This window comes from Molossus molossus, unplaced genomic scaffold, assembly GCF_014108415.1.
Source record: "Molossus molossus isolate mMolMol1 unplaced genomic scaffold, mMolMol1.p scaffold_m16_p_21, whole genome shotgun sequence".
Lineage (NCBI taxonomy): Eukaryota > Metazoa > Chordata > Mammalia > Chiroptera > Molossidae > Molossus > Molossus molossus.
In genome coordinates this window covers 37,045,894-37,073,445 of record NW_023425357.1, presented here as the reverse complement: position 1 = coordinate 37,073,445, position 27,552 = coordinate 37,045,894, and the positions used below count along the sequence as shown (strand labels likewise).

Below are 27,552 nucleotides of genomic sequence, written 5' to 3'. Positions count from 1 at the left end.
TTTAATTTTCCTTTCTGAGCCCAGTTGGAAACTTTAGCAGGGCTCCCAGGGGCCCCTATTCTAGGAGTTAACCTGAACCCTGCCCCACTGTCAGCAGGCTGGGTGAGGACCACCTTCCTGTGTTCCTTTTGCAAGTTCTTCAGTGTGTGAGGGTTAGGCTGGGTGCCATTGACGCAGCCTGGTTCTCAGGTCAGCACAGCTTGAAACATATTGGCTCAGTGGATCCACCTGGCCCAGCTGCTCACAGTTCTTCAAAACTGGGGAAAGCTGCCCAGCCAGTGTGGCTCAGTGGTTGAACGTCACTCATGCACCAGGAGGTCGTTAGTTGATTCCTTGTCAGGGCACATGCACAGGTTGTGGACCAAATCCCCAGTGAGGGGCATGTGGAAGGCGGCCAATCAGTGTTATCTTTCATCGATATTTCTGTCTCTCCCTCTCCCTTCCTTTCTCTCTAAAAATCAATAAAGAAAAAAAATTATTTTATTTTATTATTTATTTATTTATTATTATTATTTTTTTTATCCTCACCCGAGGATATTTTTCCATTTTTTGTACAGATAGAGTGGGAGGGAGAGAGAGGAAGGGAGAGAGAGTGAGAACCAACCAGGGCCAGGGACAAACTGCAACCGGGGTACGCGCCCTTAGCGGGAACCGAACCCGGGTCTCTCCGGACCGCAGGCCGACGCTCTAACTGCTGAGCCAAACTGGCCAGGGCTATTTTTTTTTTATCCTCACCTGAGGACATTTTTCCATCTTTTGTTCAGGTAGAGTGGGAGGGAGAGAGAGGAACAGAGAGAGAGAGAGAGAAACATCGACGTGAAAGGAACACATTGAGTGGCTGCCACCCACACAACTGACCAGGGCCGAGGACAAACTGCAACCGAGGCACGCGCCCTTAGCAGGAACCGAACCCGGGTCTCTCAGGACCACAGGCCAACAACGCTCTAACTGCTGGACCAAACTGGCCAGGGCAAATTTTTTTTTTTTATAATGGGGAAAGCTGGGTCCTGCCAGAGAGGGCTGGGCTGGCCCTCAGACAAATGAGTCCATTGGCATTCTGCACACAGCCTCATGTAAACAAGTAATTGGAGAGGCGAATGTTTGGGGGAGTAGGAGGGGCTGATCAATCTGACTCACTTTGGCACTAACAGGCTGGCCACTCGACAAGCAGCAGGGGTCCATGTCTGGTGTGTGTCTGTGCCACTCTGAAGATTGATGTGCTTAAGCACACAGGGTGGGTCTGGTGAGATGCCTAAGATTGCATTGGAACTGCAGGGGGCCTTGGTTTGACTGGGTGTGGCTATAACGTGAAGAAGCCTCCAATCCATCCATGTTCTTCAAGTCCTTGGCTTGTGAGTCCAGCTTTCAACTATTTTTTTTTTATCTTTGCATTCATCTTCAGATAGAGTGGGAAGGAGAGAGGGGGAAGAGAGAAGAGAAACATCAATGTAAGAGAGACACATTGAGTGGTTGCCACACACACAACCCCAACCGGGGCCAGGGACAAATTGCAACCGAGGTATGTGCCCTTAGTGAGAACCGAACCCAGGACTCTCCAGGGCTGACGCTCTAACTGCTGAGCCAAACTGGCCAGGGCCATCTTTCAATTATTTATTCTCTCATCTGCAGAGGAGTTGCCCCTCTTCTGTCTTTGCTGGAAAAAATGTCAGGGCAGCACTGGTATTGCCATGACCCAACTTATTCAACTCTAGATTTGCTGTGTCCATCAGTGGACCCATCGTGCCTTCTTTCCATTTCTTAAATGAATGACAGGGGCTGCAGTGAGTATCTGTGGTTTGGATCGGCTGGCCCTTCACATTGGCTCCTTGTGGTCAGGTGGCAGCAACAAGCCATGGAGCTTTCTTGAAGTATGAGCGAAAAGTTACTGTGGCAACAACTGTGCAGTCCAGTTACCCTGCATGTTGGACTTGGTATTGGAGGCCTGTAGGAAAATGTGGACCAGGCTGCCTGTGTGGGAGGGCCATTGTTTCCTGCACTCCTTCACTACTCTCAGACAGCAAAGTATTTATGGGCCTCCCTGGGCTGCATGTTCCTGAGGCCCTGACTACTCACCCTCCTTCTGAGGGCCAGTATCTATCTCTCCAGGAAACTCCTGAGGAGGGCCTTGTTAGGTGGCTATTTATAAATATGGTCTCTCTCTTACTTTCTTCCAGTTCAGCTCAGTAGAAATTGAGATTTTCCTTCCAAATGGCAAATAAGGATAGCAATTGCAAGTAGCCCTGCCCCTTCTTCAGGACTCTGGATTAGTGTTCTCCCTGCTGCATCCTGTATAGTAGTGGGGAAGGGCATGGGGGAGGAGTTAGAATTCAAGGGAACCCAACTGGGGACAGCAATAGTAACTGTTTAATTGTGTCTGCTGAATGGGCATGCAGCTGCCCTAAATGTGGGCTCTCAGATTTTCCTGTGCCCCTTAGAGAGTGTGTTCAGGGGTTCTCCAAGGTGAAGGGCACTGTGCGGTGGAACAGGCAGATCTCACCTGGCAGGAAGGAGGGTGATGGTCATCTGCCACAGGCTCAGCAAAGGTTCTAGGCCTTTGGGAAGCATCAGAGCCCATGCCAGACTGTCCCCGGAGATGCTGGGACTTGGAGTAGTGCTGTGTCTATCCTCCTCCAGCAGAGGGGCTTAAGAGTCCAAGGTGTCTGGGCCCTATCTGATGGAGCCTCATGGCCTAGAAGCAGCTCCAGGAGAGGACACCCATCAGGTGCCATTCATGGGTTGTTTACTCACTGACCCTGTATCTACTGAGTACCTCCTATATGACCAGTACCAGGCACTGGGGCTCATCCAGCTCAGCCTGGTCTAATGGGAACAATAAATTTTAAATCGCTGGAATAATTGCTTAACATTGAGGACTAAAGAGCTCCCTCTGAGCAAGTGCCCTTACCCTGAAAACAAGGATTCAGCCAGGTGAAGACAAGTTGTACAAGCTGAGCCCCTTAGATGGACAGCTATCTGGTGTGTGGCTGAGATTCGACAGCCAAGGGTCCATGTGGCAGAGCAGACTTTATGCTGTTCCTTCCTGGAAACAGAATGTACTAAAATGAGGATGGTGCAGACCACTGCCAGGAGCCCCTGTGTGGTGTAGAGAGGTCATGTAGACTGTAGAGTGCCCCTGAGAAGCATCTGGTTCCTGCCTGGCCCACAGGAACCCCCTCTCCTCTCAGCAGATGGAGACGTCTAGTTGCCTTGGATTGTTTCCTTTTTTCCCCATGGCTGAGGGGCTGATGCTGGTGCAGGGCCTGTTGTGGTTGCCCACCACCACTTTGTCATTTGGAGGGAGGGTGGACCCTGTCTTTAAGGACTAGGAAGTTCACCTTTAAGTGGTCTGGTATGGGCATCTAGGGATTAGAGCTTAAGTGTGGCTTTTGGAGCTTGTTGAGGCCTCCTGGGAACAGAACTTCTAAAATGACAAATATGTGTGGAAGGCTGTGGTCCAGGGCCATTTTTGCTGGCTATAAGCAGGGTTTTCGGAACAAGAGGGAACACGCAGCTCTTTATACTTGAGATAAAACTAAATTCTATTTAGGCAAGAGATATGCTTGTGTATACAAGGCAAAGAACAACACATTGACTCTTGGTGGCAAACTAAACAAAACCAGAGTAATCTGGGGAAAGGTAACTCATGCTCATGGAAATAGTGGCATGGCTAATGCAAAATTCCAAAGCAACCTTCCTACTAAGGGCGTTGGACACAGAATCTGTGTAATGCTGTACCCCTCAAGAATTTAAACTTATTGAAAACTAAATAAAGTCTGGCTTAGGATATGGAGGAAGGTTTGAGTCATTCTCTTTAAATCCCCCTAAGTTATAGTGGTCCTGGTAGGGTCTTGACAGGGGCCACCTCCCTGAGCCAGGCTTTGAGTTCAGGGAACCTTAGAATGCTCCTTGGGGAGAGTTTTAGTTCCTTCTTCTTGGGGAAGGGAGGCCCAGAATGTTCTACATGGGAGGAGCCAGGCAGTTCTTCTAGGGGGAGAGTGCATACACTGGACAGATCTGAGTGCTGTGGTGGTGGCATTGTTGGCATAGGGAAGGCAGTGTTGAGTGCTCTCGTTCTAATGCTTGTCCTTGACCTCTAGCCCTGGCCCAGCGTATCCAACCTGGCCAAGGACTTCATTGACCGCCTGCTGACAGTGGACCCTGGCGCCCGTATGACTGCGCTGCAGGCCCTGAGGCACCCGTGGGTGGTGAGCATGGCAGCCTCTTCATCCATGAAGAATCTGCACCGCTCCATTTCCCAGAACCTCCTCAAACGTGCTTCCTCGCGCTGCCAGAGCACCAAATCTGCCCAGTCTACACGCTCCAGCCGCTCTACACGCTCCAACAAGTCACGCCGTGTGAGGGAGCGGGAGCTGCGGGAGCTCAACCTGCGCTACCAGCAGCAGTACAATGGCTGAGCTGCCTGGCAGTGGTAGAGATATGGCATGGTTCCAGCCTGGTCACACACTGCTCTGCCATCTGGGCCCAATGCCCTCTCTGGAGATAGGCCTGTATGGTCAGGAGTAGGTGAATTGCCCCAGCCTCTCCTCTGTGCCTTCAGCAGTCCCCATCCTCACCCTGGGCCTACTGTGACAGAATGGAGGGAGCCCCCTGAACTGGGAGCCTGGCCTGGCACTGATGTTCCTTTTGGTGGGTAATTGATTGATACAGTTGGGGAAAAGGTAGGACCTGGCCTTCAGTCTCTTTTCACCCCTTGTCCTTGGCTTTTTCCCAGACCAAAGGGTAGAGGGTATCCTGTGGTTCCAGGATTCTTTGGGACATTTAATTCTGGAATCCCCCTTTTCTCCACCAAACCTTTCTGCCTGGCCCCCAACATTCCATGGCATCCTGATCCTCATGATTATGCTCCAGTGAGAGACCCCGGTAGGCACAAAGCTTGTGCTTTGGCTGGATTTTCAGCCCCTGGCTAAGTCTAAACAGCCCCCACCTCTCAGCCAAGATCTGTTTTCCTTCATGGAGACTCCAAGGACTACTCGTGGCCCCAGGGCTTGCCAGGATCTCTGGTGGTAGGGCCACGGCATGAAGCTTGATCCTTCTGGACTGTGTGGCCCTGTTGGTAACGGGCTTGTTCCAGACTCCAACCTCTCTCTGACTGTGAGAGAGTTCTTGCCCCCCACCAGCCCACTGCTCTCAGTGCCTCCTTTGCAGTCTACCATCACCTTCCTCTCCTCTTTGGATGCCTATTCTATTCTCCAGGTGCCTCCTTCCCAACTGTGGGGCATTAAAGGGAGTCCCACTGCTGCTACCTGGGGGATGGAGGCACCTGGGCCAAGGCAGAGGGCAGGGACTTTCCAGGGAGAGCCTCATCAGGATTCTAGTGCCAGCCCTGGTTCTACCCTTGGTACTTCCCATTGCCCTTTCCCTTCAGGCTCTGCTGTTTCTCCTCTGCAGCTGCATGAAGGCACCATCTAGTGTCCAGCATGAGTATAGGCAGCCTAGAAATGACTAGAGCTCTCACCCTTCATCCTCCAAGAGGAAGTGGGAAGGAGCTGTTGCATCGAGGGAGAGTCTCTGGGCTGCTCTACTCTCTCCTTCTGCCGATCTTCTGCAGCCGTTCCCCCTGGAACTTAGCCAAACTGTGTGATCTGCCTCTGAACCCTGAGTGTCTGAACCCTTCTCACAGCTGGCCTTGCCCAGTTCAGTCTGTCCCCGCTTCCTTTCACAGCATTACCCTTCCAGTCTGGGCCCCACTGAATCTCAGGCTGGAGGGTGTCCCTACAGGAGGTGAGTGGAATTAGGTGGCTGCTTTCCCACAGGCCTGAGCCAGACCATCCTCGTGTCAGTCATGGTGCCTTCCCCCACCACAAACTGGATGGAACCCAAGTCCCTTCCCTCCACAGCTGCTTTCAGTAGGTGGGAAGGAGCCAGGGCCCAGCTTTAGCTTTAGCTAGACTGCAGGGCCCCTGCCAATAGGGAGGGTTTAGCCCTCACTCAGTTCCTCCCAGTGGTAACCTTGGGCTAGGCCGTCCTCTTTTTGCATATGGGAAACCAAGCCAAAGAGACCACTCTGGACCAAGTCAATTGTGCCTTATATACCCCCTCCTTCTGTCCCCAGTTTCCCTGGCACAAGGCAGTAGAGAGCCCAAGCTCCATGGCCTCAGAACTCCCCCAACTTTCCCAAGTGCCTCCGGGGGCCTGAAGCCCTGGGGAATTATTTCCTCTCTTGCCCAGGATAGGCCTGGTCCTGAAGGTAGGACAGAGGGAGTTTGGTGACTTGGGCCTTTGAAAGCCCACCTGGGCCTTCATGTCATGGTCCATGGGTGGAGAATGTGCAGTTATTTATTTTGTGTACTCAGTTTGTAAATGTATCCTCTGTACTCAATAAACAGGCTGCCCTCCTCAGGGAAGGCTGCCCATTCCAGGCTCCTTGTTGTGGACCAAGGGATCACCCATGAGGAGGAGGGTTGGGGGGCCTAGCCTGGGCATGGCTACTCTAGGGAGATCCTGACTCCTCAACACCTGCCATGGTATAAGACAAAGTGCATATGGGGATACACTCCTCTATGCCAGGAGGACAGATGAGATGACACAAGAGGACAGAATGGGGTGTTTATTGGATTAAGAGGGGAGGGGCCTGTGGGTAGGTTCAGCTGTGGGCTGTGACCTGGTTGATCCAAGTGCTGAACTTGCTCACCCGAGTGTACATGGCCGGTGCCCGCACATTGCAGTTGCTGGTGCCCCAGGAGACAATGCCTGTAAGCACCCATGTGTTCCCTTTCTGACAGACAAGAGGACCTCCAGAGTCACCCTGAAGGGAAGAAGGGAGAAGTCAGCATGGAGGGTGGAGGGGGTGCCAGAAGACAGTGCAGAGGAAGAGACAGGGTGCTGGTGCTCACCTGACATGAGGAGGCCCCTGAGCCACCTGCACAGATCATGGAGTCAGTGATACGTGAGCCCCAATACTGCTGGCACTGTCTCACAGTGACCAGAGGCAGGGCCACCTGCTGCAGGCGTGCTGGGGTCACATTGCCTGTGTGCCAGGAGGGGGTGGTTAGGCCCCAGATGATCTGTCCCCACCCTAGTTCTCCCACCCAGATCATTGGCCCAAGTTCCTACCTGTGCCACTGAGACGGCCCCAGCCAGTGGTGACACATGTGAGGCCTGTAGGCAATACCTCATTTGGGGAAGCCAGGCAAACTGGTGAGACACGTGGCGAGTACTTGGCTGGAGAGGCGAGTTTCAGTAGTGTCAGGTCATTGTTGAAGGTGGTGGGGTTCCAGTATGGATGTGTGATGGCCTGTGGAGCCAGGAAGGGCCATGTAGGATGGGGTAGGCCCCCACAGTTGATAGGTACTGAAGGGGCTAGGCCAGGGCATGCCCTGAATTCCTCATCCCTAGAGCCCACCCACCTGTATTACCCCCTCTTCCTTTCCATGTCTGCAGCCCAGGCACTCACCTGTGAGATGGACAGAACTTGCAAAGGCTCAGTGCTGGATGATCGGTCATATTCGCCCAGGATGACAAAGTGACGACCAGGGCTGCAGTAAGAGTGGGATTAGGCACCTGAGGGAGGGCAGAGCAACAAGAGGGGCATCTAGAGGAAGGAAGTGGGGAGAGGGGTTGGGGTAGGGCAAGTGGAGCGGAAGCACTCACATGACATTGCAGTGGGCAGCAGTGACCACCCAGGACTGGCTGATGAGTGAACCACCACAGAAGTGGAAGCCGCTCCTGTCCTGGGATCAGGGGTCAGAGGTGGGAGGGGAACTCAGGTTCGGCCTAGACATGAAGCACCTGGAACCCTGCCCCACCCCCAGGGTGCATGTACCTGTAGGGACACCTGCCAGGGCCAGGAGCCTGGCACTGCGTTCTCCCCGTTGACAATTCTCTGGCTGAAACTTATTGTCGGTTTGATGGCAGGAATGCCGCAGCCTGGCCATTAGATTGGTGAGGACCTGTTTTCCATACCCCAAACCACCTCAACCCCTTCCTCGTCCCAGATGCCCCCAGCTCTGTACCCCAGAGCAGTCCAAATTGAGAGGGCTCATCACTACCCCTTCTCAACCCTGAGCTCCTTCTTTCTTTTTTATCCTCACCCGAGGACATTTTTCCATTTTTTGTTCAGATAGAGTGGGAGGGAGAGAGAGAGAAACATCAACATGAAAGGGACACATTGAGTGGTTGCCACCCGCACGACCCAATCAGGGCGGGGGACAAACTGCAACCGAGGTATGTGCCCTTAGCAGGAACCGAACCCGGGTCTCTCCAGACTGCAGGCCGGTGCTCCAAGTGCTGAGCCAAACTGGCCAGGGCACCCTGAGCTCCTTCTGAGGCCCTGTACATTTTTAGTCATTTCCTACCCAGCCAGCCCCCAAATGCTGTCCACTCTCCCATCTCTCTTCAACCTATTCCCTGCTGTTACCCAACTCCATCCCTGCCCTCTAGCCCAGGCCACTTATCTTCCCGACCCCTGGGATAATCTTCTGGCCTCTCTATCCCATCTATGCCCCTTCATGCAGCCAGAGGGCTCTTCCTAAACTACATGTCCAACCTTCACTTCTCACCTTCCTAAACCTTCCCTGGCTTCTGGGCTTGGCTCAGGCTCCTGTCCACCTCTTGCTTCCTCGCAGCCTTGACACATCCTTTTTCCTTTACCTACTCTGTCCACCTGCTTCCCTTCCAGCCAGCCTGGCTCTCTCCCTGAGCCCCTGGACAGAAAGCCTTGAGCTGCTGCTGGAAGCAAGGGCTGCTCCAGGCCTACTCACCCCAGGAGGAGCCGAGCAGGATCAGGGTAAGGGTCAGGCTGAGCAGCATCATTGTGGCAGGTGTGAGGCTAAGAACTGGGCCTGGCTTTATGGGTCTCCCTGTCCTTGGGCTAAAGTCCCAGGCATGAGGCCAGGCCAGCTGTATGGGCACAGCCCTGTCCCACGCTCTGTTTGGAACAGGGTCTGTCTAGGCCAAGGTCCCTCAATCCAAGCCTGGACTTATCAGAGAGTCCAGGTGTGAGTTTCTCACTTCCTCCACCCCCTAAAACCTGGCCTCTGATTGACTACCTGAACCACTTCACATCCCAAATACTGAGCACTGGGTCCTAAGGACTTATGGTTAAATTCAGTCTATGGTGACCACTTGTTGGCCAGGATCAGGGAAGTCTCCCAGGCCTATCAGGAGCACCAGACTCAAAGAACCCTGCTCAGCACCAAGCGGTGTTCCTGACTGGTGGAGGAAGTCCAACTATATCATCTCTGCTGTGGAGGGCCAGGGTCCTGTGGCCAGGACAGGGGTTCTAGGAGGCTGTGAATCATAACAGGTATTTTAATGATTCCTCATTTTAGAACAGGAGTCCAATTTGCTCATACAGATGGTGACTCTCCCACAAGCACATGGTGTGGTTGGACCCAAACCTTCATCTGTCTGGCTTTGAAGACCACACTCTTTTTCTTTTTAATAAATGTGTTTTAAAATTTTTGTTTTCTTTATTGATTTTAAAGCGAGAGGGAGAGGGAGATAGAAACATCGATGAGAGAGGACATCGATTGGCCGCCTCCTGCATGTTCCCCCTGGGGATTTGGCCCACAACCTGGGCATGTGCCCTGATCAGGAATCGCACCAGTGACCTCTTGGTGCATGTGTCGATGCTCAAACACTGAGCCACAACAACCAGACTTGAAGACCACTCTTAATGATGAAATGATGCCTGGGAAGGGACTGATGCTCAGGAGGGCAAGGTGTGCATCCTTGGTGACTGCCCAACCCTGTATAGAGGATGCTGGCAAAAGTGTGACAGTTATTGAATCTCTGACAACCTCCATGCCTTGGGGATCGTGTGGGCAAACCCTTGGTGTCTACAGCCTGTTTGTTGTCCAGCTTGAATCAAGGGAGAGAAGAGGCCTCTGTGTGCAAAGTTGCAATGGGTAAGTTGGCTGGTCTCCTTCTAGGGCTGTGAGAGTTTCGACTAATTCAAGAACATGTCGCCCTGGCCGGTTTGGCTCAGCGGTTGGAGCGTCGGCCTGCAGTACAGAGAGACCCGGGTTCGGTTTCCGCTAAGGGCACGTACCTCGGTTGCAGTTTGTCTCCGGCCCTGGTTGGTCATGCGGGTGGCAGCCACTCGATGTGTCCCTTCACATTGATGCTTCTCTCTCTCTCTCTTCCTCTCTCTCCCTCCTGCTCTATCTGCACAAAAAATGGAAAAATGTCCTCGGGTGAGGATAAAAAAAAAAAAGAACGTCAGTTAAAAAAATGAGTTAATGGTTGAATAGAGGGATGAATAGATATGTGGTAAAGCAGATATAACAAAATACTAATTATAAAGTCTGTGGTTGCCCTGGCCAGTTTGGCTCAGCGGTTAGAGCGTCAGCCTGCCGTCTGGAGAGACCCGGGTTCGGTTCCCGCTAAGGGCACGTACTTCGGTTGCAGTTTGTCCCCGGCCCTGGTTGGTCGTGCGGGTGGGAGCCACTCGATGTGTCCCTTCACGTCGATGTTTCTCACTCTCTCTCCCTTCCTCTCTCTCCCTCCCATTCTATCTGTACAAAAAATGGAAAAATATCCTCGGGTGAGGATAAAAAAAAAAAAAAAAAAAAGTCTGTGGTAGGTATATAGGTGTTAGTGTACAATTATTCAACTTTTATGTTTTAAAATATTCATAATAAAATGGGGGGGGGGCAATATCAGGGGCCCAAAGATGTCCAGCCTAGAGTAGACTCTCCCCAGAGGTTGGGCAGTTGCAAAACTCCAGTGGAGCTCAGACATTCTGAGGGCAGGATGCTACTACCAGCACCTAGCACCTGGGCCTGGCACTCAGTGGGTGCTCAGCAAAGATTTGTTAGATAAATGTGTGTTGTGTTCTGTCCCCACAAGAGTACTGTAACCCGTCAGCCCAGAAAACTTGGGAGTCAATCTCTCTACTCACAACCCAGCTTCATGTTAGCACCTCAGGTGTGCCTGGTTATTGGAGAGGTTTCACAGCTAAAACAGGGGTGAGGAGTGCTCTGTAAGAACTTGCCCTTGGAATCAGGGAACAGCTCCTCTATTAGCACTTTAGCCCTCAGTGGCATCCAGTGGGGAAGGAAACTTGACTAAGAGATGTGGTCTTTGTCCTGGGCTACTGATGAGCCAGGCAAAGGCTCTAAGTGGGGGCAGTACCTGCGCCTTTTGGGTTTTATAACAGTCCTTAATAGACTAGAAGACAAAAACAAGGTGTACGAGTGGTAGGGGTCAGAAGGGGGCTTTCCACCTTGAGCCTTCAATGCTTGCCGAGGTTGTGATTCTAGAGGGAGTAGATGCCTATGGTGATGGGTGAAGGGCACCTCTTAGACCAGACACTGGAGCCATAGCAGGGAGTGGCCCTTACAGGGATACCTTAGCCACAGAGCCTTGCTAGCTGCTTGCACCCTCTACCCAAGAACAACATAGCCATTTGTTCTGGTGTTTGTATTTTCTGCATTTATTCCCCATTGTTCCAAGTTCTAAGCCTCAGCCTACTTCACTCCACCTCCATGGTCTGCACGGTTTCCTCTACCAGCTCCAGGGGCAGTGGCATAACTGTCTGGGACAGGACAGCTGTGGTCCCAGGAGCGAAGAGGTACTGGCCAGGCCTGTGATGGAGGAGAAATGGCCTCTCAATATGGGCCCATCATGTGACCTGTCTTTTAGCAGCTCCCAACTCTCCCTGCTACAGCCCATCCACCCCATGCTAACCCCCATCTCCATTGCTCCTACCTCTCTTTGGGCTTTGTGGGTGAGCTCAGTGTTCGCAGCATCTTGGCGCCGGTCCTCGTGATCACACATGCATCAACATTGCCCCCAGAGCCTAGGTCACCCAGGATTCCTGCAGTGATGGCTTCCACCAGCAGCTCCTGTGCGGCCTCCAACTGTGGCAGTGTGTGTGAGATCTGATGGGCCCTTCAGGTATCACCCTCAGGCTACAGTCTGAGAACTTTGTTCATCTTGAAACCCATTTGCTCACACCCAAACTTCTTTCTCCCCCTGTACCCCCATCTCCACCCAAACTCTCCTTCCCTGGTGTCTGCCTCCCTCTTTCCAGAGACCTCCCTGTTCTTCCCACTGCCCACTGCCCCCATCTTTACAAACTGCTCTGAGTCACTTTCACTTGTGATTCCAGTGGCCCATCCACCCAACCAATGTGGTCTGGGCCCCCAATCCACTGCTTTTCTCATTCTGGGTCTTAGGCGCCTCGGAAACAACAAAGGCCATCCACTTCCATCCCACCCCAAACAAAATCCAGACTCCAGACTCCACCTGTGGTTTCTTCCCTCAGCTCAAAACGGTCCTCTCTGAGCTTTGACACTGACAGTGGTCTGTTGGAAAATAGCACTCCTCTACACTCACTCCACTGGGCCCCTCAGTCACCACTCAGCTGTAGCCTCCTCTGAGAAGTCTTCCCCAATCTCCAGAGTAGGCCTGTGTCCCTCTGCACTCCCTCAGCTCCCGGGTGCACTTCCCACCGATGACCACATAGTGGAGGGTCAGGTGTTGCTCACCGTCATGTTCGGCTGGAACCGGTCCTCCAGCACTGCCAGGGCCGCATCCTGGCCGGAGCCTGCAGGCAGAAGGAGCATCTAAGGTAAGTTGAAGCCCACCAACGCAGGGCAAACATGAGACCAGGGTCGCAGAGGCGGGGTTCCTGGGGACCCGGCAGAAGTGCTCACCCAGGGCCGCAAAAGGCAGACGGCTGTAGGAGCCATGGGGGTGCACACTGTAGAGCTGAGGTCCTGTCACGTCTACGCCTCCCACGACCAGTGATGCACCAACGTGGCCCTGGTACCTTAGCACGGAGTGAGCGTGGTTATTCGCACACCCAGACTCAGACCCCACTCTCAATACCACTGCTTCTGGATTCGAGCCCCGCCCCTTCCTGTGGCCCGCGCCTCCGGACTTTGTTCCTTCCTCATTGTGCTGGCCTCTTCTCGTGTCCTGGGACCTCTCAGCTCCTCCCCCCCCCCCCCACCTCTCAGGCCCGCCCGCGCCACAAAGGCCCCTCCCCGATGTCGTCTAAACCCCGCTTTAGCACCGGAAGAGCGTCTGGCGCAGAACGCGGGTGACCGTGGCCACGCGGGGCTCGCGGCCCGTGGAAAGCGCGTGTAGCTCCATGTTGGACGCCGCCATACGCGTGGTCATCTCTGCGTCAGCGGCTACTCCAGCCCCACAGCAGCTGAGGATGAAGGGAGGGTTGGTGTAGGCGGGGCTAGGATGTACCAGAACGAGACAGGAAGGGGGGTTGGGAGAACGAAGCTGGGATTCTCACTAGATTTTGGGAGCGATGAAGTGGATCTTCTCGCAGTTCTTATCCGCCACGACCGAATCGTTAGTGGCCCGCGTATCCGCGCCCAGGATGACCCCGTCCTGGGGAGCGGGGAAAGGGGGTGCTGGCTCAGTGCCTGCCGGATCCCCGGCCGCCTCTCTAAGCTTCCCAGGTCCCAACCCCATGCTCACTCGGAACACAAGGCCCGCGATGGTGGTCCCGGTCTTGCGTGCATTAGGGACCCGGAGCCACGGGAGGGCACGTTCCAAGGATGCATTTCTGGAAACGGGAGGGAGTGGCCCGTGTTTCAGTTCTTCTGGGACCCCCATCACATCCCCCAACTCCTTCCGGGTTTCCTTCACCTCCCGGAGTAAGCCTAGGAACCCCAGTCGTCGCCCACCACATGCTATCCCGCCCCCCAACCCCGCCCTTCGCTACCAGGAATAAAGGCCCTTGAGGCTCCCACTCCCGGAAGACATTACAGGGGACTTAGGCAGTTTGGAACCAACTATCCCCCATCTCACCTCTGGCAGTTCTCGAAGGAGAAGCCCACTTGGGGCTCTAGCTCTGTTTGCAGCATCTTGGGAAGGTCAGGGAAGTCCAGGGATTAGGGGGTCAATGGTTAGACGAGTGGGACCAGCAAGGAGTGAGAAAAGCAAGCGGAAGCCTGTTCTCTGCAGGGCTCCAAGTCTGACGCTTCCCGCTTTCGCTTTCACCTTAACTCAGAGGACGCTGGCCTGTTTTGCATCTCCTGTTTCACTTTCAGCTCTGGTCCTAAGCATTTGGGAAGGGGGTGATGTACCTTGTTTGGCTCTCCAGGCTAGACAAATCCCTCCCTTCTGGCCATTGTGCAGCTCCTCCAACCCTCTTCCAATTTAAACCCTTAGTTCTGCCTCTGATCCAAACTCTAACCTCAAGTCTTAACACGCTGAAGCTGTTGGACCTTTTGCCAGGTTTCTGCATTATTGCAGGGCTCCCAACAGCATCAGGCATGGCCTTTTGTCCTTTGTCACCCTCCTTCACCCAACTCCTGCCTTGTCTTTTTCTTTTTTAAAAAAATATGTTTTTATTGATTTCTTTTTTAGAAGAAGGGAGAGAGATAAAAACATCAATGTGAGAAAGAAACATCAATCAACTGCCTCCTGCACGCCCCCCACCGGGGATTGAGCCTGCAATCCAGGCATGTACCCTGCCTGGGAATTGAACCAGGACCTCTCAGTCCATGGGACAATACTTAATTCACTGAGACACACTGGCCAGGCTCCTGCTTGTCTTTTGTTCCTTTGCTTCCTACCCGGAAACCTCAACATGGAGGCTCAATTCTTTATTTGGTGACAGTGAACTGCTGGTCCTTTCTTCTTTCCTATCTTTAGGCGCTGTCTTTCCTTTCTCTAGAGGGTCCTGGTGGCTGTCCGTATAGTAGTCTGGAGGCATAATGGGCTCTACCCATGGCCAAACCTTATTTTGCCTCCCAAATGACCCTTTATCTATCCCCATCTCTCACCTAACTACTGCCTTAGTCTCAGCTAGCATCCTCTCTCCTGGCTACTGCACTGGCCTCCCTGGCTTCCCCATACTTACTTTCTCCTACAGCTCTACCCTGCAGAGAGGACATCTGGTAGTCTTTCCCTGGTTAAACCCTTCAGCAGCTGCACACTACTCTTAGGCTCAAACCCAAGTCTTTACAATGGCCCATGTTACCTTTCTCATCTCTCTGATCTCAGCAGAGGCACCACCTCTTCTGGGAAGCCTTTCCTGACCTACAGTACTCAGCACCTTGTGCTCTCAAAACTTTTATTTCAGCCTGGCTGGTGTGCTCAGTGGTTGAGCACTGACCCATGCACCAAGAGGTCACTGGTTTGATTCCCAGTCAGGGCTAATGCCCAGGTTGCAAGCTTGATCCCCAGTAGGGAACGTGCAGGAGGCAGCCAATCTATGCTTCACTCATTGATGTTTTATCTATCTCTCCCTCTCCCTTCCTCTCTAAAAATCAATTGAAAATATATATTTAGCCCTGGCCGGTTTGGTTCAGTAGTTAAGAGAGTCAGCTCACAGACCAAAGAATTGTGGTTCAGTCCCCAGTCCTGGTTGGGGTCATGTGGGAGGCAACCAATCGATGTGTCTCTCTCACATCAATGTTTCTCTCTCTTCTTCCCTCTCACTCTATCTGAAGATAAGTAGAAAAATATCCTCTGATAAGGATTAAACAATATATCTATATTTAAACTTTTATTTTAGCCTACATATTTCCATTAATAATTAAACTTTCATTAGTGAATTTATCTGAATCCCCCAGATCCTAATCTTTTGTACTTCTGTCACCCACCTGTACTCCAAAGTCCCTGTCTAGAGGTGAGGTATCACCTGCCCTTTTGGAAGCCGGGACAAGTTTAAATCTTATCCATCCTAAACCCTTGGCTCCATGTGCCCCCATCCCACAGATATGTGTGCAATTGCCCCCAGTCTCCATGCCCAGAGAAGAGACAGACACAAAGACAGGCTGCTTTAACAGCTTAAGCAGGAGAGTAGGAAGCTGTACATCTCAGGGTAGCTAGTTCAATCTTAGGTTTTAGCAAAGCCCCTCTTGTCCTATTGTCCACAAAGCACCAGGCCTGTAGCTGCTGATTAATTAATCCTGGTGTGTGAACCCTAGGGCCTCCCAACACACATATCAAGGCTTACAGCAGCAAAGGATGATCTTTATTCAAGGGGTAGGGGGTAGGGGGCCTGGGCTGGCAGCTGTGGGTACAGAGGTGCTATGTCGGTAGGTACCCAGCAGGATGGCATTGATGTGTTCCAGTGTCTGATTGCTGAAGACCATGTTGAGGTGCTGTGTCCCATGCAGAGGCAGCAGGTGCACAGGCTGTGGCTGGAGGCCCTTCCAGTGGACACAGAGCTCACTGCTACGTGTCGCCACAGTGTCATCGCCATCCTCATAGAGCACACCCACAGGGTCTGTGTAGGGGAAGCCATAATCAAAGATGTAGGTGCGGGGCGTGGGCAGACCCACACCATATAGACAGTATACTTCTACACCAGGTGCTGGAAGTCCTGCCAGCAGGTCACGTGACTGTAGCCACATATACCAGCCTTCCTCAAAGTATAGGTCTGCAAAGAAGCGTTGGAAGTCACGGCCTGTGTAGTTGAAGTTGGGTGTGGAAATGAACACATGGTCCTCAGGCCACACCAGGTTAGAGGGAAACATCCAGGGGGATGTCGTCGTTATGCGCTGCTTCTGTTTCAGCCTGATGCTGGACATGATCGGGATGCCCTGGTTGTCACCTGTGGACATGGAACAAGGTAGGCAGGGAGCCAGGCCTGGCTGCCCCCAGCCCAAACTCAGCTGGATGCTCAGTTTTGTCCCACCTAATTCAAACATTGACTCTAAGCCAGACTAGAGCAGGCCTACAAACATTCAGTAGATATTTAATGTGTGCTTATTAAATGAGAAGCCCTGATACCTCTTTGAGGCAGAGCTGCAGGACTTCAAGTGAGGGCAGGAAGGGTTTTCCTGAGGATGGATGTATATGTGTGAAAAGTTGGGGGATGATGCTGGCAGTTCTCATAGGCAAGTGTCTGTTGGCCCTGTAGTCTATGCTGCACAGGGGTCAGAGCTGCGTTCTGGGAAGAGTGGAATGAGACTGTGTCTGTATTTGACATTAACTGATGTAGTCTGAGGAAGGTATCCCTCACCTGACCCTGAGCCCCTACAGGGAAGACTGAGTTTGGCTGGACCCAGCAGACATTGGGTGCTCAACAGGTAGTAGCTGTGCCACTCCTCTCAGGGAAGGGCAGAAGGGGCTCCTAGAGCCCAGCCCTGGCTTTGGCAAATCTATCTTCAGTAGGGCAGATCCCTGGGCAGAGGGGCTCCTGGAAGCAGAAGGCAGCTGAAAACTGGATAGGTAGGACCTGAGGCCACAGGAACAAAGTTGGGACAGTGAGTCAGATTGCTTGGGTTCATTTTCTGTTAAATTTTCCCTTTGTCATCACTAAGACAGATTCTGGCAGCAGCCACTTTAATGTTCCAAGCCAGGATCACTAGTCTTGGGGGGCCAATGAAAAGGGTCATGTCCCAGGGGTGGTAGACAACACACCCAGCCTGGCATTTTGAGCATAAGTGAGTCAGGGTAGGCCCACGGTCAGCTGCATTCCATTTCTCAATCCCCTCATAGGATGCTAGTGATCAGAGGCCCTCTCACCTGAGGCCAAGATCAACAATGGCTTGATGGAGCCACCCCAGGGAGCCCCAAGAGAAATGAAGCCATCAATGAAGCGATCCTTCCAAGACTGGGGCTGGCGCAGCAGGAAATAGAGCAGGTGCAGGCAGCCAAGGCTGTGCCCAATGAGGAAGACAGGCTTTCCGTAAGTAGCATGCATCTCTTCCACCAGCCCAGAGAGCTTCTGGTAGTACTCCTCCTGCTGGCCTGCGAGGACAGGGGGATGTGGCTGAGGTCAGGGCAGTGGGGCTTAGGGCCACCTGCCCTGCTATGAGCCCATCATCTGCAGAGACACTCACTGGGCTCCAGCCGCCAGTCATAGGGGGCGGCCCGCACAGTCTCATCCCGCACATACCCATTGTTGACCAGATTCTGCACCAGGGTGTTCATGTAACCTGTGGGAGAGGCAGCAGCATTGGGGCTCTGGACATGGATTCTGCAGGCCCACCACAGCCTGGAGCCCCACTCTTTCCCCCAATAAACACACCTGCCAGCTTGTTTTTGTCTAGATACTCAACAGAGAAGGTCTTGCCAAAGCCAGGGACACGTATCTGTACACCAGGGGCATTGGACACACGCCCAGAGCTGCGGTTGTAGACAACCCTGGGGGCAATGGGACATTCAGCAGGTCAGCAACCAAGGGACATGGTGAGGGAGCTGGGAAGAGGGGATGGCATGTACCTGGTATTATCGATCCAGCAGTCTACTCCAAGGGGTAGGAACATATTGAGATCCAGCCAGATAGTGAAGAAGTCCTCTGTTTTACGGTAGCACATCCAGTTCACCACATCTGGTTTATCCAGCTTGGCTTCCAGCTGATTCCCCAGGCAGCCAGGCACTGCGGGCACTAGCCTTCACTCTGGATTCCTTGGATTTCCCCCGTGATCCCCCTCCCAGCCTAACACCACCCACTACCACTGCAGTGACCAGCCTTCATCTCCCACACCCTCAACCCCCAGGGACTAATGACATAATCCTCTTTCTAATCACCCCCCCACTCATCCCCGCAGCAATGCAAAGCCCTGGCTCCCCTTAGGCAGGAAAAGTGCAGAGGCCAGGGCCACTGACCTCTGCCCTCACAAAGCAAACACCTAGCCTGGCTTTCAATTACTGCCAAAGTTCAAGGTGAGAACAAACAGATATGGGGAGGTGGAGGTTTGGCTTAGGAATAGGGGGCAGGCCATGATAGGCCTCTCTTGTTCTCCTGAACTGAGCATCTTGTCCTTGTTGGGGTGGGGGCTGAGGAAGGAGCAAGGGATTGGGAGGGGGGTAGCTTGGCCCAGGGTCCAGTGGTTGCAGCTGATCACAGCTTGTAATGCCCTGGCCAAGCCCTCAGGCAAACACACCCCCCACCCCTCCACCCACTTGGGGTAGATAACTTAGAGACACAGGAACAGTGTGGTTCAGGGGAAAGGGTTGACTTCTTTGCAGGATAAGCCTTTGTCCCCTCCAAACACTGAGAGAAGTATCAGGGTTAATGCAGGAGCAGAAGGGCCTTGGCAGGGTTGACTACCTGGGGCTGGGGTCCAGGCTCCTCAAGGTCTGGCCTGGTGCATTAGGGGCCTGGTGGGGGCTTACCGAGGATGACGGGCCGTGTGTGGTTACTGAGCTCAGCCTTGGGCGTGGTTTGCGGGGGGAACAGCACATTGAGGAGCCAGAAGGAGGCGGCAGGGGGTAACAGCAGCCCCAGCAGCAGCAGCACCCACTGCCATGGGGAGCCGGGCAGCCCCATTCCAGCCCTAGTGCCTATTGCCCAGTGACGCAGTCTTGGGCTGACCTTATCTGGAGTGGGGGTGGGAGGGGCCCTGAGGCCAGTGGGAGGGACAGTCTGACCAATGGTGATGGCCAGAGATTGAGGGAAAGGGACACAGCCTTGGAGCTGGAGTTGGCCCTGGGCTTGGGTTCAGTTCTGCCTTCTTCCCTTGGCGCCAGGGGAAACAGAGCTTGGGCAGCAGGAGGGCCAGAAGTACACAATGTTTTATTGAAAAGAGTCAAGCCTCAGCTAGCTGGCTCCATTAGGCTTGGCTTGGTGAGGGTCTCTGTCCACAGTAGTCTGAGCCAGGTCTTCCTGCAGGCCGGCTGGGTAGAACCCCCTCCCTTGTTTCCCTTCCCCTTATCTCTGATGGTGATATCCCAACAATAAATATTCAATAAATAGCATTCCTGGGCTGGCTGCCTTCAAATCCAATGTCAGCTCCCATAAGTCTTCTCCAGCCAGGGCAGGCCTCCTGGGGTGCTGAACCAGGAAAAGTCCCCAAACTTCTCAGGGTCCTACAGGATCCTGGATCCATTTCCACTGCCAGGCCCAGGCCCAATCTCCAAAGCTGGGTCTAGGGCAGGGCTAGGCAAAGCGGGACTGGCAGATGGGTGCTGGAGGGAATGTTACCCTGAACACCTCCACTCTAGGCCACAAGTCTGTATCTGGCTCAAGAGTAGATGGTGATGACTTCACGGCCACCGCCACGAACCAACAGTACCCGCTCGAGGCCCTCAGTCAGCACCTCCAGGAACTCCATGTCTATAGGTCATCAGGTCAAAGAAGCAGCACCAGGACTAAGGGGTACCCGGGGAATTTTGGTCATCAATCAGAGTAGGGGTAACCTGGCACCCTCCAGGGACACCCACAGTAACCTTACATGCTGTCCACCTCCCCCCTATACACTACCAGACTCTCCACAAAAGGATACAGTTCTCATCACCCTCACTGTTCTTAGGTGGGCCAGGCATGTTCAGTAGGACCAGGCGGGCATCGTGGGAGCGTGTGACAATGACTTCATTGAGCTTCACGGCAGTGTGCATGCGCCGCACATTGGATTGGTCCCTGTAGGTGACACAGCTCATCATGGACCCCACCCCTGACCCACACACAGAGCTTGTCCACCCTCCACTCCCAGGCCCCAAATGGTTGGGTCTGTTTTTGTGGCACTCACGGCTTAATATGCACCAGTTCTCGGAAGTTGTCAGGGGCGTGGCTGGGGTCCCAGGGCTCAGCTGCCATGTACTTGTCCCGTGTCCATGTCATCTGTATCTTGTCGGCCCCAGCAGTAGACTCATCCTCCTCATCTGAGTACAGGCTCTCCAGCCTTAGGGCTGAGTGCCGGTCCTTGACCAGCTGGGCCTGAAGAAAATCAAAGGAGGCAGCCTTAGTGCCATGGGAAAAGAGGACCTGGCTGGCCCAACATGACTACCTGGCCACAGGGACATGGGCACTGAAGCGGGTGGGGCTGGGTTGAGTCATTCTGACGCCCCCATTTGATGGTGTCTCCAAAGGCCTGACCCAGCCACCTGCCCGTGCCCTGAACCAAAGCCACCGACTTCTCGTTCTCGCTCAGTCTTGGTCAGCCTCATCTGCCTCAGCATCTGGGACCGCTGCTCCATCATCAGTGTCCGCTCATAGGTATATGCAGAGATGTCACTGTTGTGCTGGGGAGAAGGTGGGCCATAAGGACTGGGCTGTGTGAAGCAGGGTATCCACAGAGCCACACCAGGGTGGGTGGCTCACCATTTCCACTACCTCCACCTCTGCCTCAAGGCGTAGGTGGTAGAGGAAGACAGCCAGATCCTTCTTCATCTGGATACTATTGTCATCCATCTGGGCCACCGTGAAGATGCGCATCCGGCACTTTCTCCAAACCTATGGTAACAGAGCAGGTGGGTGTTCCAGTCACATACCACCTATCCAAGGGCCCAGCCCCTCTCACCTGGGCCCACCCCTCTGGCCCACCTTGTGCTGGCGCAGCAGGAAGGGTAAAAGCATCAGCATGCCGCCATCATGCACAATCCACCACACGTCAATATGACCCTCCAGGTAGCGCTCATGATTGCTGGGGTAGAAGGCAATGTTCTTGGGCACAAGAAGGGCCAGGTGGGCAGCCGTGGTGCAGCGCACGGTGTCTGGGGGGAGGGATACTACTGACTGCCAGCCTGCAGCCCTGCTCTCAATTGAGCCCCAGTCCCTGTCCCCCGTGGCTGAGCCCAGGCCATGGCCTCTCACGCACCAATAAAGGTCTTCCAGGCACGTGGGTCCTCACTCTGTCGCCAGCCATAGGGCCAGCCCAGCACCACGGAGTTATGTCTCATGCCGCCCAGGCCACAAGACTGGATGAGGTGGGCCAGCCCCTCACGCACCTTGTTGGCTACCACCACCTGGCAGAAGCCCTTTACTTTCTCAATCTCCATCATGTTCTTGATTGTCTGTGGGAAACACACCAGGCTCAGAAGCCAAGGCAATCAGCATCCCCTCTGATGGAGATGGGGAAGGGGAAGAGGCAAGCTGCCCACCCAGAGGCCATGTTTTCAAGATGGGACAGCCATACCCACCCTTGCTCCAGCTCTTAGGTGGCAGCACTGCTATCCACCTGCCTGGCCTGAACCATTCCCCTCCCCTATGTGCCAACTGCAGCACGGACACCTATAGTCTGGCTCAGCTTCCCACCCGCTGCAGCAGGCACCTGCTCAGCGGCCTGGGCCTCGCCATAGCTCTCCAAGAAGCTTCCCTGAATGACAGAACCAACGATGGTCAGGCCCTTGCCGGCCTTCAGCTGAGAGGCGAAGGTGAGGAGCCGTGGATACTTCACGTGAAGGTCCTCGTCTAGTTTCAGTAGCACTAGCAGCTGAGGCCTGCAGTGGCCAGATAGGGAGAAAACCTGAGATCAGGGCCAGAGGTTTCCAAGGAGTCCCTTTTCTTCTTCCCTTCTTAGCTCACAGGCTCCCACAGGTTTAGGGAGCAGAGATCCAAGGGCTCAACAAGCAGGACGGCACCCCTAGCAATCCCAGGATGAAGAACGTGGACCAGGAGGGGGAGCCAGCATCTCTTGACAGTCCCACCCTCACAGTGCCCCCTGAGAACCTAGAGTGGCCTTTGACAGTGTGGGCGTGGACTCACCGCCAGTTCTTGGTGTGAGGAGGCCCCTCCTCTAGCCGCAATAGTGCATAGCGGGCAGCACTCAGGGACAGGCCTCTGATCCCATCACCCCATTCCTTCTCAGCCCTACAGAAGCCACCATAAGCTGGTGAGTCCCTGGTCCCATCCAGAGGATTCTGTTCAGGTGTATGTGAGATGGAATGGGGCCAGGCACTGAGTCACAACCCCCCAGCCCCAGCACTTATGGTGGCTAGCAAAGGGTGGCTCAACTCCCCCCACCCCAATATACAGATCACCCCACTTGCCCCAACCAGGTGGCAACCCCTCACTCACCCTTGGTACTCAATGTACTTGTAGATCATGCCCGCAATGAGCATGGCAACCAGGGCATAGTACCAGGAGGAGACAAACATAAGGGCCAGGCAGAGGCTCATGCCCAGGAAGGACAGCGCCCTGGGCCAGAGAGTGGGGAAGGGCCAGAATCAGGGAAAGACCAGTATGGCCCCAGATCAAGCTTCCCAGCCCCCAATTTCTCACCAATAGCAACTACAGACCAGAAGATTCGAACCCCATTCTGAATGGGTCTCCTGGCTTCCCCATAGCTCTTATGTCAGAGGACTTGGTTCAGGGGTCCAGTTGGTGCTCACCAGTGATAGTACTTGAACCGGGGCCGCCAGTTGGGGGTCCTCAGGAGCGTCTGCACAGCACAAGCCAGGTTCACAAACAGGTAACACATCAGAAAGAACCTGCATCACAGGGGCTGGTTGGTATAGAGCAGCCTCCTTGGCAGCCAGGTACCTGTTGTCCCTGCCATACACGGGCTGAGCTAGGTCTTCATAGCCCCACAGCATGCATTCCCATGCCTGAGGCAGATGGGACTACTGCACAGATATCCTTAGGGCTTAGAGGATGGGCAACTGTTTGCAGGCAGAGGAGGTGAGAAGGGGGCAGCAGGCAAGGGGAAGAATGAATGTACAGCTGTGAAAAAGGATAGTGCAAAGGAATGCCCAATGTTTGGAGATGGCTAGACAATATTCAGGCTCCTGGCCAGGGTGACCAGTTGGATTAGGGGCTGTCATGAATGTGGGGAGGAGAAAGTAGGGAAAAGATAACAAAGGCCATTTTGAAGACACTGAATTAGAGACACTTGAGGGATATCGTGTGACTGGAACATGGTGAGGCCTGCTGTGTGAACCCTCTAGGAAGACGGCTGAGGAGCAGAGGGCTGAGGGGAGGGGTGCCAACCTCTACCCTCAGCTGGCTGGAGAAGAGCAGACAAAAAGGCAGAAGGACTTACCAGAGAGGGCATGTCAGGGGGCAGGGACTCCCATGAGGGTAAGTGGTCAGTCCCATTAAGGCTGCCAGGGAGAGCCACATGATAAAGGCTGAGATAAATCCTCTGGCTTAGGTACTGAGGGGTCACCACCCAGGATGACTATTGCAAGAACAGATTCAGGTGTGTACTATGTGTGGGTGGAGCTGGGAAGTAGGGGGTGGAGGTGTGTTGGGGGGGACAAGAGATCACTGTGGCCTGACTGGCAGTGAAGGGTAGTCCTATCATAAACCAACAAGCAAGAGGGAGCATTGGCAGTGGAGCAAAATGTGTGAGGAGAGATGGAGTGGGCCCCAACAATGGCAGTAGTGAACACAGCAACCACATGAGTTCTGCCTCAGGGACCCCTGGAATTTGCCATACGCTGACCACCTCCTGTAGGGCACTGGCAGACTCAAATGCCCAGTTGTTTCTAGAACCTTAAAAGGAAACAACTTTGAAAACAGACAGATGGGGCAGTGGAAGCTTCATCAAAGTGCTAGGCACTGGGTGCTTGCCCTGTCCAGGAGTAGAGGTAGCCACCTGCCTGCTCTGGGAGTCTCCCACAGAAGACCCGTTGGTCTCTTCTGTGTAAGTGTCAAGCTTGCTCCTGAATGTAGAGGTAGGCTGAGCTCTCCCAGGCAAATATCTGCCCATACAGCCTGACATGTGTCCCAGCTGTACCCTCAATACCAGACAGGGTCACAGGGAAGTGCTGGGACCCCTGGCTCTGGCATGCTGATGATTCCAAGAGCCTTTCCCAAGACCATTCCCCTGCCCTGCCCCAGCCCCCAGCTCACATGGATAGAATGGGGGCCACCATGTCGAGGGAGGCAATGAGGATGCCCAGCTCAGCGATGAGTGCCGTCAGGAGGAGTGCCCATGTTGGTTCACCATTTGCCTTCCCGTGGCCAAATACCTGCATGCAGTAGGGTCAGCAGGGTCAGCAAGAGAAGAAACTGGTCCCATTACCCCCATTCCACACCTCAAGTCACAAGCCACAGCCTGGCCTCCAGCATCCCCAAGTCCCTCCTCTGGAGCTCAGGCCACACCCATGCCCTTCCCAATATGTTTCACAAGTTTCTCTGCCCCCTAACTCTCCAGGCCTCTCTGCTCTGAATGAGCCATAGATCGGCCATGAGGATTCTGGGCCCAAACCATTCTGTCAACAGCATGGTAGAGCCAGAGCCAGGGCAGCTCTCAGCAACTTCTCATGATGGCTTTGTGGCCCTGGTCACTATAGGCCCCAGCCGGACATAATGCATCTGTATCCCCTACCCTCCACCAGTGTGAGGAGCTAGTATCCAGCTATGGGGGAATACAAACGGGCTCACCCGGAGGAAGGGGATGATGTTGTCCTTGGCAATGGCCTGCAACAGGCGTGGTGCCCCAGTAAGGCTCTGTAGGCCGGCGCCACAAGTTGAGAAGAAGGAGCCGATGACAATGACCCAGGGTGAAGGCCAGGCCAATGTGCCCACCACCAGGTTTCTGCTGACGCCATCACCATACCTGCAGGGGCCAGCCTTAGGCCATACTACATGCAAGGAACCCCCAACCCAAAGTGGGGCAACCCAGAGTGAGGGATGTCAGGGGTCAGGAAGGATGGCTATGACACAAAAGTCCAGTCCATCAGCCCCTATCCTTTCTCCTCATCCCAACCCTGATCCTGATGTCATCATTCTCTAAGAAGCAAAAGTCCTGGTGGGGCTTGACCTACCTAGTGGCACACACTACCACTGCAAACAGCAGCCTAAGGACATGTGGGACCATGTGTTTAAGGAAGCTGGTATCAAAATAGGCAAAAACTGAGGCCACTACCATAGGGAGTGCCCAGGTCACTCACTTGTCCCGGAGTACCACACCCTCGATGCAGGCACCAAAGAGAACCACACTGCTGAAGTCTGCAGCCACGTCAAGGATAGCTGGGCCTCTATTGCCACTGCTGCCCTCACTCATTCCCACACAGGACCCACATGCCCCTTGCCCTAGCCTTTGCCGGGAAACTCAGCTAGGCACCTACAACTGAGGGTTTCGTGTTGTGCACACACTCGTGAAGGGAGTGTGAAGGGAAAGGTATATATGTACGCATGCACATGTGCTTTGTCTGTGGATGCCAGCTGGTGACATATGAAGGCAAGTGCCTCTTGTCCCCCTACCTGCCTGCCCAGGCCTGGGAAAGGATACACACAAGGGAGGTTGTAACAATGGCCAGAATGGTCCCCACTGGGATTGACTTCTGGGCATCTCGGAGATCACCGGAGCGATTTGAGCCAGCCATGATGCCTTCAAAAACAATAAGATTCCCTCAGGGGCTCCCCAGGAGAGGGGGCAGGGCTAGGAGGGTGGGCAAGAAGGGCTTACCTGTTACAGAGGGGAAGAAAATGCCAACCAGCACGGTGAAAGATGTGGCAATGTCAGCCACCACGTACAGGGCCAGATTCTCCTTCAGGCCAAGGGCATCTGTGGAGGGCAGCCCATGCTTCTCCACAACCTCACCCTTCTCCAGGTAGGTGCTCCACAGGTTCTCTGCAGGGGCAGCAGCATCACTACCATAGCCCCACCTGCTTCCCAGAGTTTAGGGCAGTTTAGGGCAGCCCCACCAGAGGGTACAGATGTGAGAAGCTCTGGGGGCCTAAAGGGGCAGCTTCAGCCCCAGGGAAGAAGTTATCTGGCTAGAAGTCTTACAGGCAAAGGTTGCTAAAGCCAGAGCCCTGCTACTGCCTGCCTCCTAGACAGAGGTCCTTTATGGCTTCTGGGAGAATAATCCAGGCAGCGTCAGGGGCTGGTGGCTGGGGAGGGAGGGGCTGCCAGAACTTTCTGGGGGGGGTGCTGCAGACTTGGGACACTGGCCTAACAGACTCTGTTTACCCGAAACATAGCTGCCAGGAGCCAGGATGAGAGGATATCACTGGGCCTGGAAGGTAGCCGGGCCTGGAAGGTAGCCAGTCCTGCCCCCACTCCTGAGTTGGCCACACAAAGACAGCTCTGTGATCTATTTTCCTTCCTTGCTCATTCCTTGCCTCCTGCTCGGCCCAGGGGTCAGGAGCAGGAGGACAGGAGTACAAACGCACCCTGGAGTACACCGGCAGCTGCACCTGGGATGCCAGGGATTTCGGTCACATTGTTGAGCAGGAAGTAGGGGTCACAGGAGTCAGTGGTAAGGTTGGAGCTGTGGCAGAAGAGGTTCCATAGCTGGGTGGCCACTGTCTCATTATCCACCATGTCTGTCTTGGCACAGATGTCAAACTGGTCCTGGGACAGGGTCCTATTGCCCAGCATGCACACCCTGCAGGGAGAGGTAAGTATCACCTGCTCAGCTGGAGGTCCCAACCTGTTTCAAACTGCAGACTCTAGGACTTAGGGCACAAAAGGCCATCTACTTGGGAGGGATGTCAGTGCAATACCTGGATGTATTCCCAGATTACTTACGGAAACACAGGAGGGTCAAAAATAGACTTGATGCCCCCAGCATAGATGGAGAGGATGGAGATGATCACACAGGCCAGGAAGAGAGAGGCAAATTTGTTCACATACTTGACCCCAACAAACACTACCAGGGTCATGAAGGTGAGAAAAATGGTCCCATACACTCGCATGTTGTTCAAGGTGGCACTTGACGAGTCATGAGCCCCTTTTGGGTAAAAAATGGCAGCTGGCGGGGCAATGTAGGTCTGAAACAAGAGACAGATATAGAAGGTTCAATTTTCCTATTTGGAGAATCCTATCATTTTTTTTTTTTTTTTTTTAAAGAGTATCCAGAAAAAGCCAGTCACAAAAGACTACATACTGTATGATTCCAATTATATGAAATGTCCAGAAGAGGTAAATCTAACTAAAGACAGAAAGCAGATTAATGGTTGCCTAGGGCTGGGAAGAACAGAGTGACTACTACTGAGCATGGATTTTCCGGAGTGATGAAAATGTTCTAAAATTGATTGTGGTG

The 27,552-nt window shown here is 53.7% G+C and overlaps 5 protein-coding genes across 14 annotated transcripts in view; 1 reads left to right on the top strand and 4 right to left on the bottom strand.

Annotated features, from left to right (window-relative positions):
* Window positions 1–6,382, top strand: part of PSKH1 (protein serine kinase H1) — a 29,131-nt gene extending 22,749 nt beyond the window's left edge. The window contains exon 2 of the mRNA XM_036274341.1: window positions 4,098–6,382. Within this exon, the coding sequence (XP_036130234.1) occupies window positions 4,098–4,415 (318 nt within the window). The 3' untranslated portion in view covers window positions 4,416–6,382. The remainder of the gene's footprint in view (window positions 1–4,097) is intronic.
* Window positions 6,383–6,562: 180 nt separating this feature from the next.
* On the bottom strand, window positions 6,563–8,881 carry CTRL (chymotrypsin like). The gene is made up of 7 exons (XM_036274342.1): window positions 8,721–8,881; window positions 7,784–7,887; window positions 7,612–7,691; window positions 7,415–7,496; window positions 7,075–7,255; window positions 6,855–6,988; window positions 6,563–6,766 (listed from the first exon to the last, which is right to left on the bottom strand). Exons 1-7 carry the CDS (start codon window positions 8,770–8,772, stop codon window positions 6,605–6,607), a joined length of 795 nt encoding a protein of 264 aa, XP_036130235.1. The 5' UTR covers window positions 8,773–8,881; the 3' UTR covers window positions 6,563–6,604.
* A 2,267-nt stretch (window positions 8,882–11,148) lies between these two features.
* PSMB10 (proteasome 20S subunit beta 10) lies at window positions 11,149–13,941 on the bottom strand. Of its 2 annotated transcripts, none has more exons than XM_036274505.1 (8): window positions 13,741–13,941; window positions 13,408–13,495; window positions 13,220–13,317; window positions 12,986–13,126; window positions 12,624–12,739; window positions 12,456–12,514; window positions 11,674–11,846; window positions 11,149–11,549 (listed from the first exon to the last, which is right to left on the bottom strand). In XM_036274505.1, exons 1-8 carry the CDS (start codon window positions 13,794–13,796, stop codon window positions 11,438–11,440), a joined length of 843 nt encoding a protein of 280 aa, XP_036130398.1. In that variant the 5' UTR covers window positions 13,797–13,941; the 3' UTR covers window positions 11,149–11,437. The 2 variants fall into 2 exon arrangements, with proteins under 2 accessions (XP_036130398.1, XP_036130399.1); XM_036274506.1 differs by having other exon boundaries at window positions 11,385–11,549; window positions 11,674–11,825.
* Window positions 13,942–15,894: 1,953 nt separating this feature from the next.
* LCAT (lecithin-cholesterol acyltransferase) lies at window positions 15,895–19,434 on the bottom strand. Its single transcript, XM_036274135.1, has 6 exons — window positions 19,012–19,434; window positions 18,115–18,271; window positions 17,921–18,036; window positions 17,733–17,828; window positions 17,416–17,640; window positions 15,895–16,498 (listed from the first exon to the last, which is right to left on the bottom strand). Exons 1-6 carry the CDS (start codon window positions 19,163–19,165, stop codon window positions 15,921–15,923), a joined length of 1,326 nt encoding a protein of 441 aa, XP_036130028.1. The 5' UTR covers window positions 19,166–19,434; the 3' UTR covers window positions 15,895–15,920.
* SLC12A4 (solute carrier family 12 member 4) overlaps window positions 19,394–27,552 on the bottom strand; it is a 24,689-nt gene continuing 16,530 nt past the window's right edge. For 8 of the 9 annotated variants that reach the window (XM_036274127.1, XM_036274129.1, XM_036274125.1 and 5 more), the window contains 18 exons: window positions 27,039–27,280; window positions 26,681–26,895; window positions 25,971–26,135; window positions 25,794–25,892; window positions 25,453–25,510; window positions 24,944–25,118; window positions 24,410–24,528; window positions 22,945–23,043; window positions 22,631–22,750; window positions 22,319–22,423; window positions 21,885–22,053; window positions 21,432–21,627; window positions 21,158–21,327; window positions 20,936–21,067; window positions 20,749–20,856; window positions 20,364–20,551; window positions 20,121–20,254; window positions 19,394–19,951 (listed from right to left, as the gene is read on the bottom strand). In XM_036274127.1, coding sequence (XP_036130020.1) covers window positions 19,860–19,951; window positions 20,121–20,254; window positions 20,364–20,551; window positions 20,749–20,856; window positions 20,936–21,067; window positions 21,158–21,327; window positions 21,432–21,627; window positions 21,885–22,053; window positions 22,319–22,423; window positions 22,631–22,750; window positions 22,945–23,043; window positions 24,410–24,528; window positions 24,944–25,118; window positions 25,453–25,510; window positions 25,794–25,892; window positions 25,971–26,135; window positions 26,681–26,895; window positions 27,039–27,280 — 2,586 coding nt within the window. In that variant the 3' untranslated portion in view covers window positions 19,394–19,859. The remainder of the gene's footprint in view (window positions 19,952–20,120; window positions 20,255–20,363; window positions 20,552–20,748; window positions 20,857–20,935; window positions 21,068–21,157; window positions 21,328–21,431; window positions 21,628–21,884; window positions 22,054–22,318; window positions 22,424–22,630; window positions 22,751–22,944; window positions 23,044–24,409; window positions 24,529–24,943; window positions 25,119–25,452; window positions 25,511–25,793; window positions 25,893–25,970; window positions 26,136–26,680; window positions 26,896–27,038; window positions 27,281–27,552) is intronic. The other variant, XM_036274128.1, reaches the window with a different exon arrangement.

What these genes read in the sequence shown, in the direction of transcription:
- CTRL (XM_036274342.1), bottom strand. Translation starts at nt 8,772, where the DNA reads ATGATGCTGCTCAGCCTGACCCTTACCCTGATCCTGCTCGGCTCCTCC. An exon ending in CCTGCTCGGCTCCTCCTGGG is followed by an intron (nt 7,888 to 8,720) that starts GTGAGTAGGCCT and finishes TCTAATGGCCAG; the next exon opens with GCTGCGGCATTCCTGCCATC. An exon ending in GGGCCGTCTCAGTGGCACAG is followed by an intron (nt 6,989 to 7,074) that starts GTAGGAACTTGG and finishes CCTGGCACACAG; the next exon opens with GCAATGTGACCCCAGCACGC.
- LCAT (XM_036274135.1), bottom strand. Translation starts at nt 19,165, where the DNA reads ATGGGGCTGCCCGGCTCCCCATGGCAGTGGGTGCTGCTGCTGCTGGGG. An exon ending in TGACTGGCGGCTGGAGCCCA is followed by an intron (nt 17,641 to 17,732) that starts GTGAGTGTCTCT and finishes CTGTCCTCGCAG; the next exon opens with GCCAGCAGGAGGAGTACTAC. An exon ending in ATTGTTGATCTTGGCCTCAG is followed by an intron (nt 16,499 to 17,415) that starts GTGAGAGGGCCT and finishes CCATGTCCACAG; the next exon opens with GTGACAACCAGGGCATCCCG.
- PSMB10 (XM_036274505.1), bottom strand. Translation starts at nt 13,796, where the DNA reads ATGCTGCAAACAGAGCTAGAGCCCCAAGTGGGCTTCTCCTTCGAGAAC. An exon ending in TCCTTCGAGAACTGCCAGAG is followed by an intron (nt 13,496 to 13,740) that starts GTGAGATGGGGG and finishes TCCCGTTTCCAG; the next exon opens with AAATGCATCCTTGGAACGTG. An exon ending in CCCACAAAGCCCAAAGAGAG is followed by an intron (nt 11,550 to 11,673) that starts GTAGGAGCAATG and finishes CCTCCATCACAG; the next exon opens with GCCTGGCCAGTACCTCTTCG.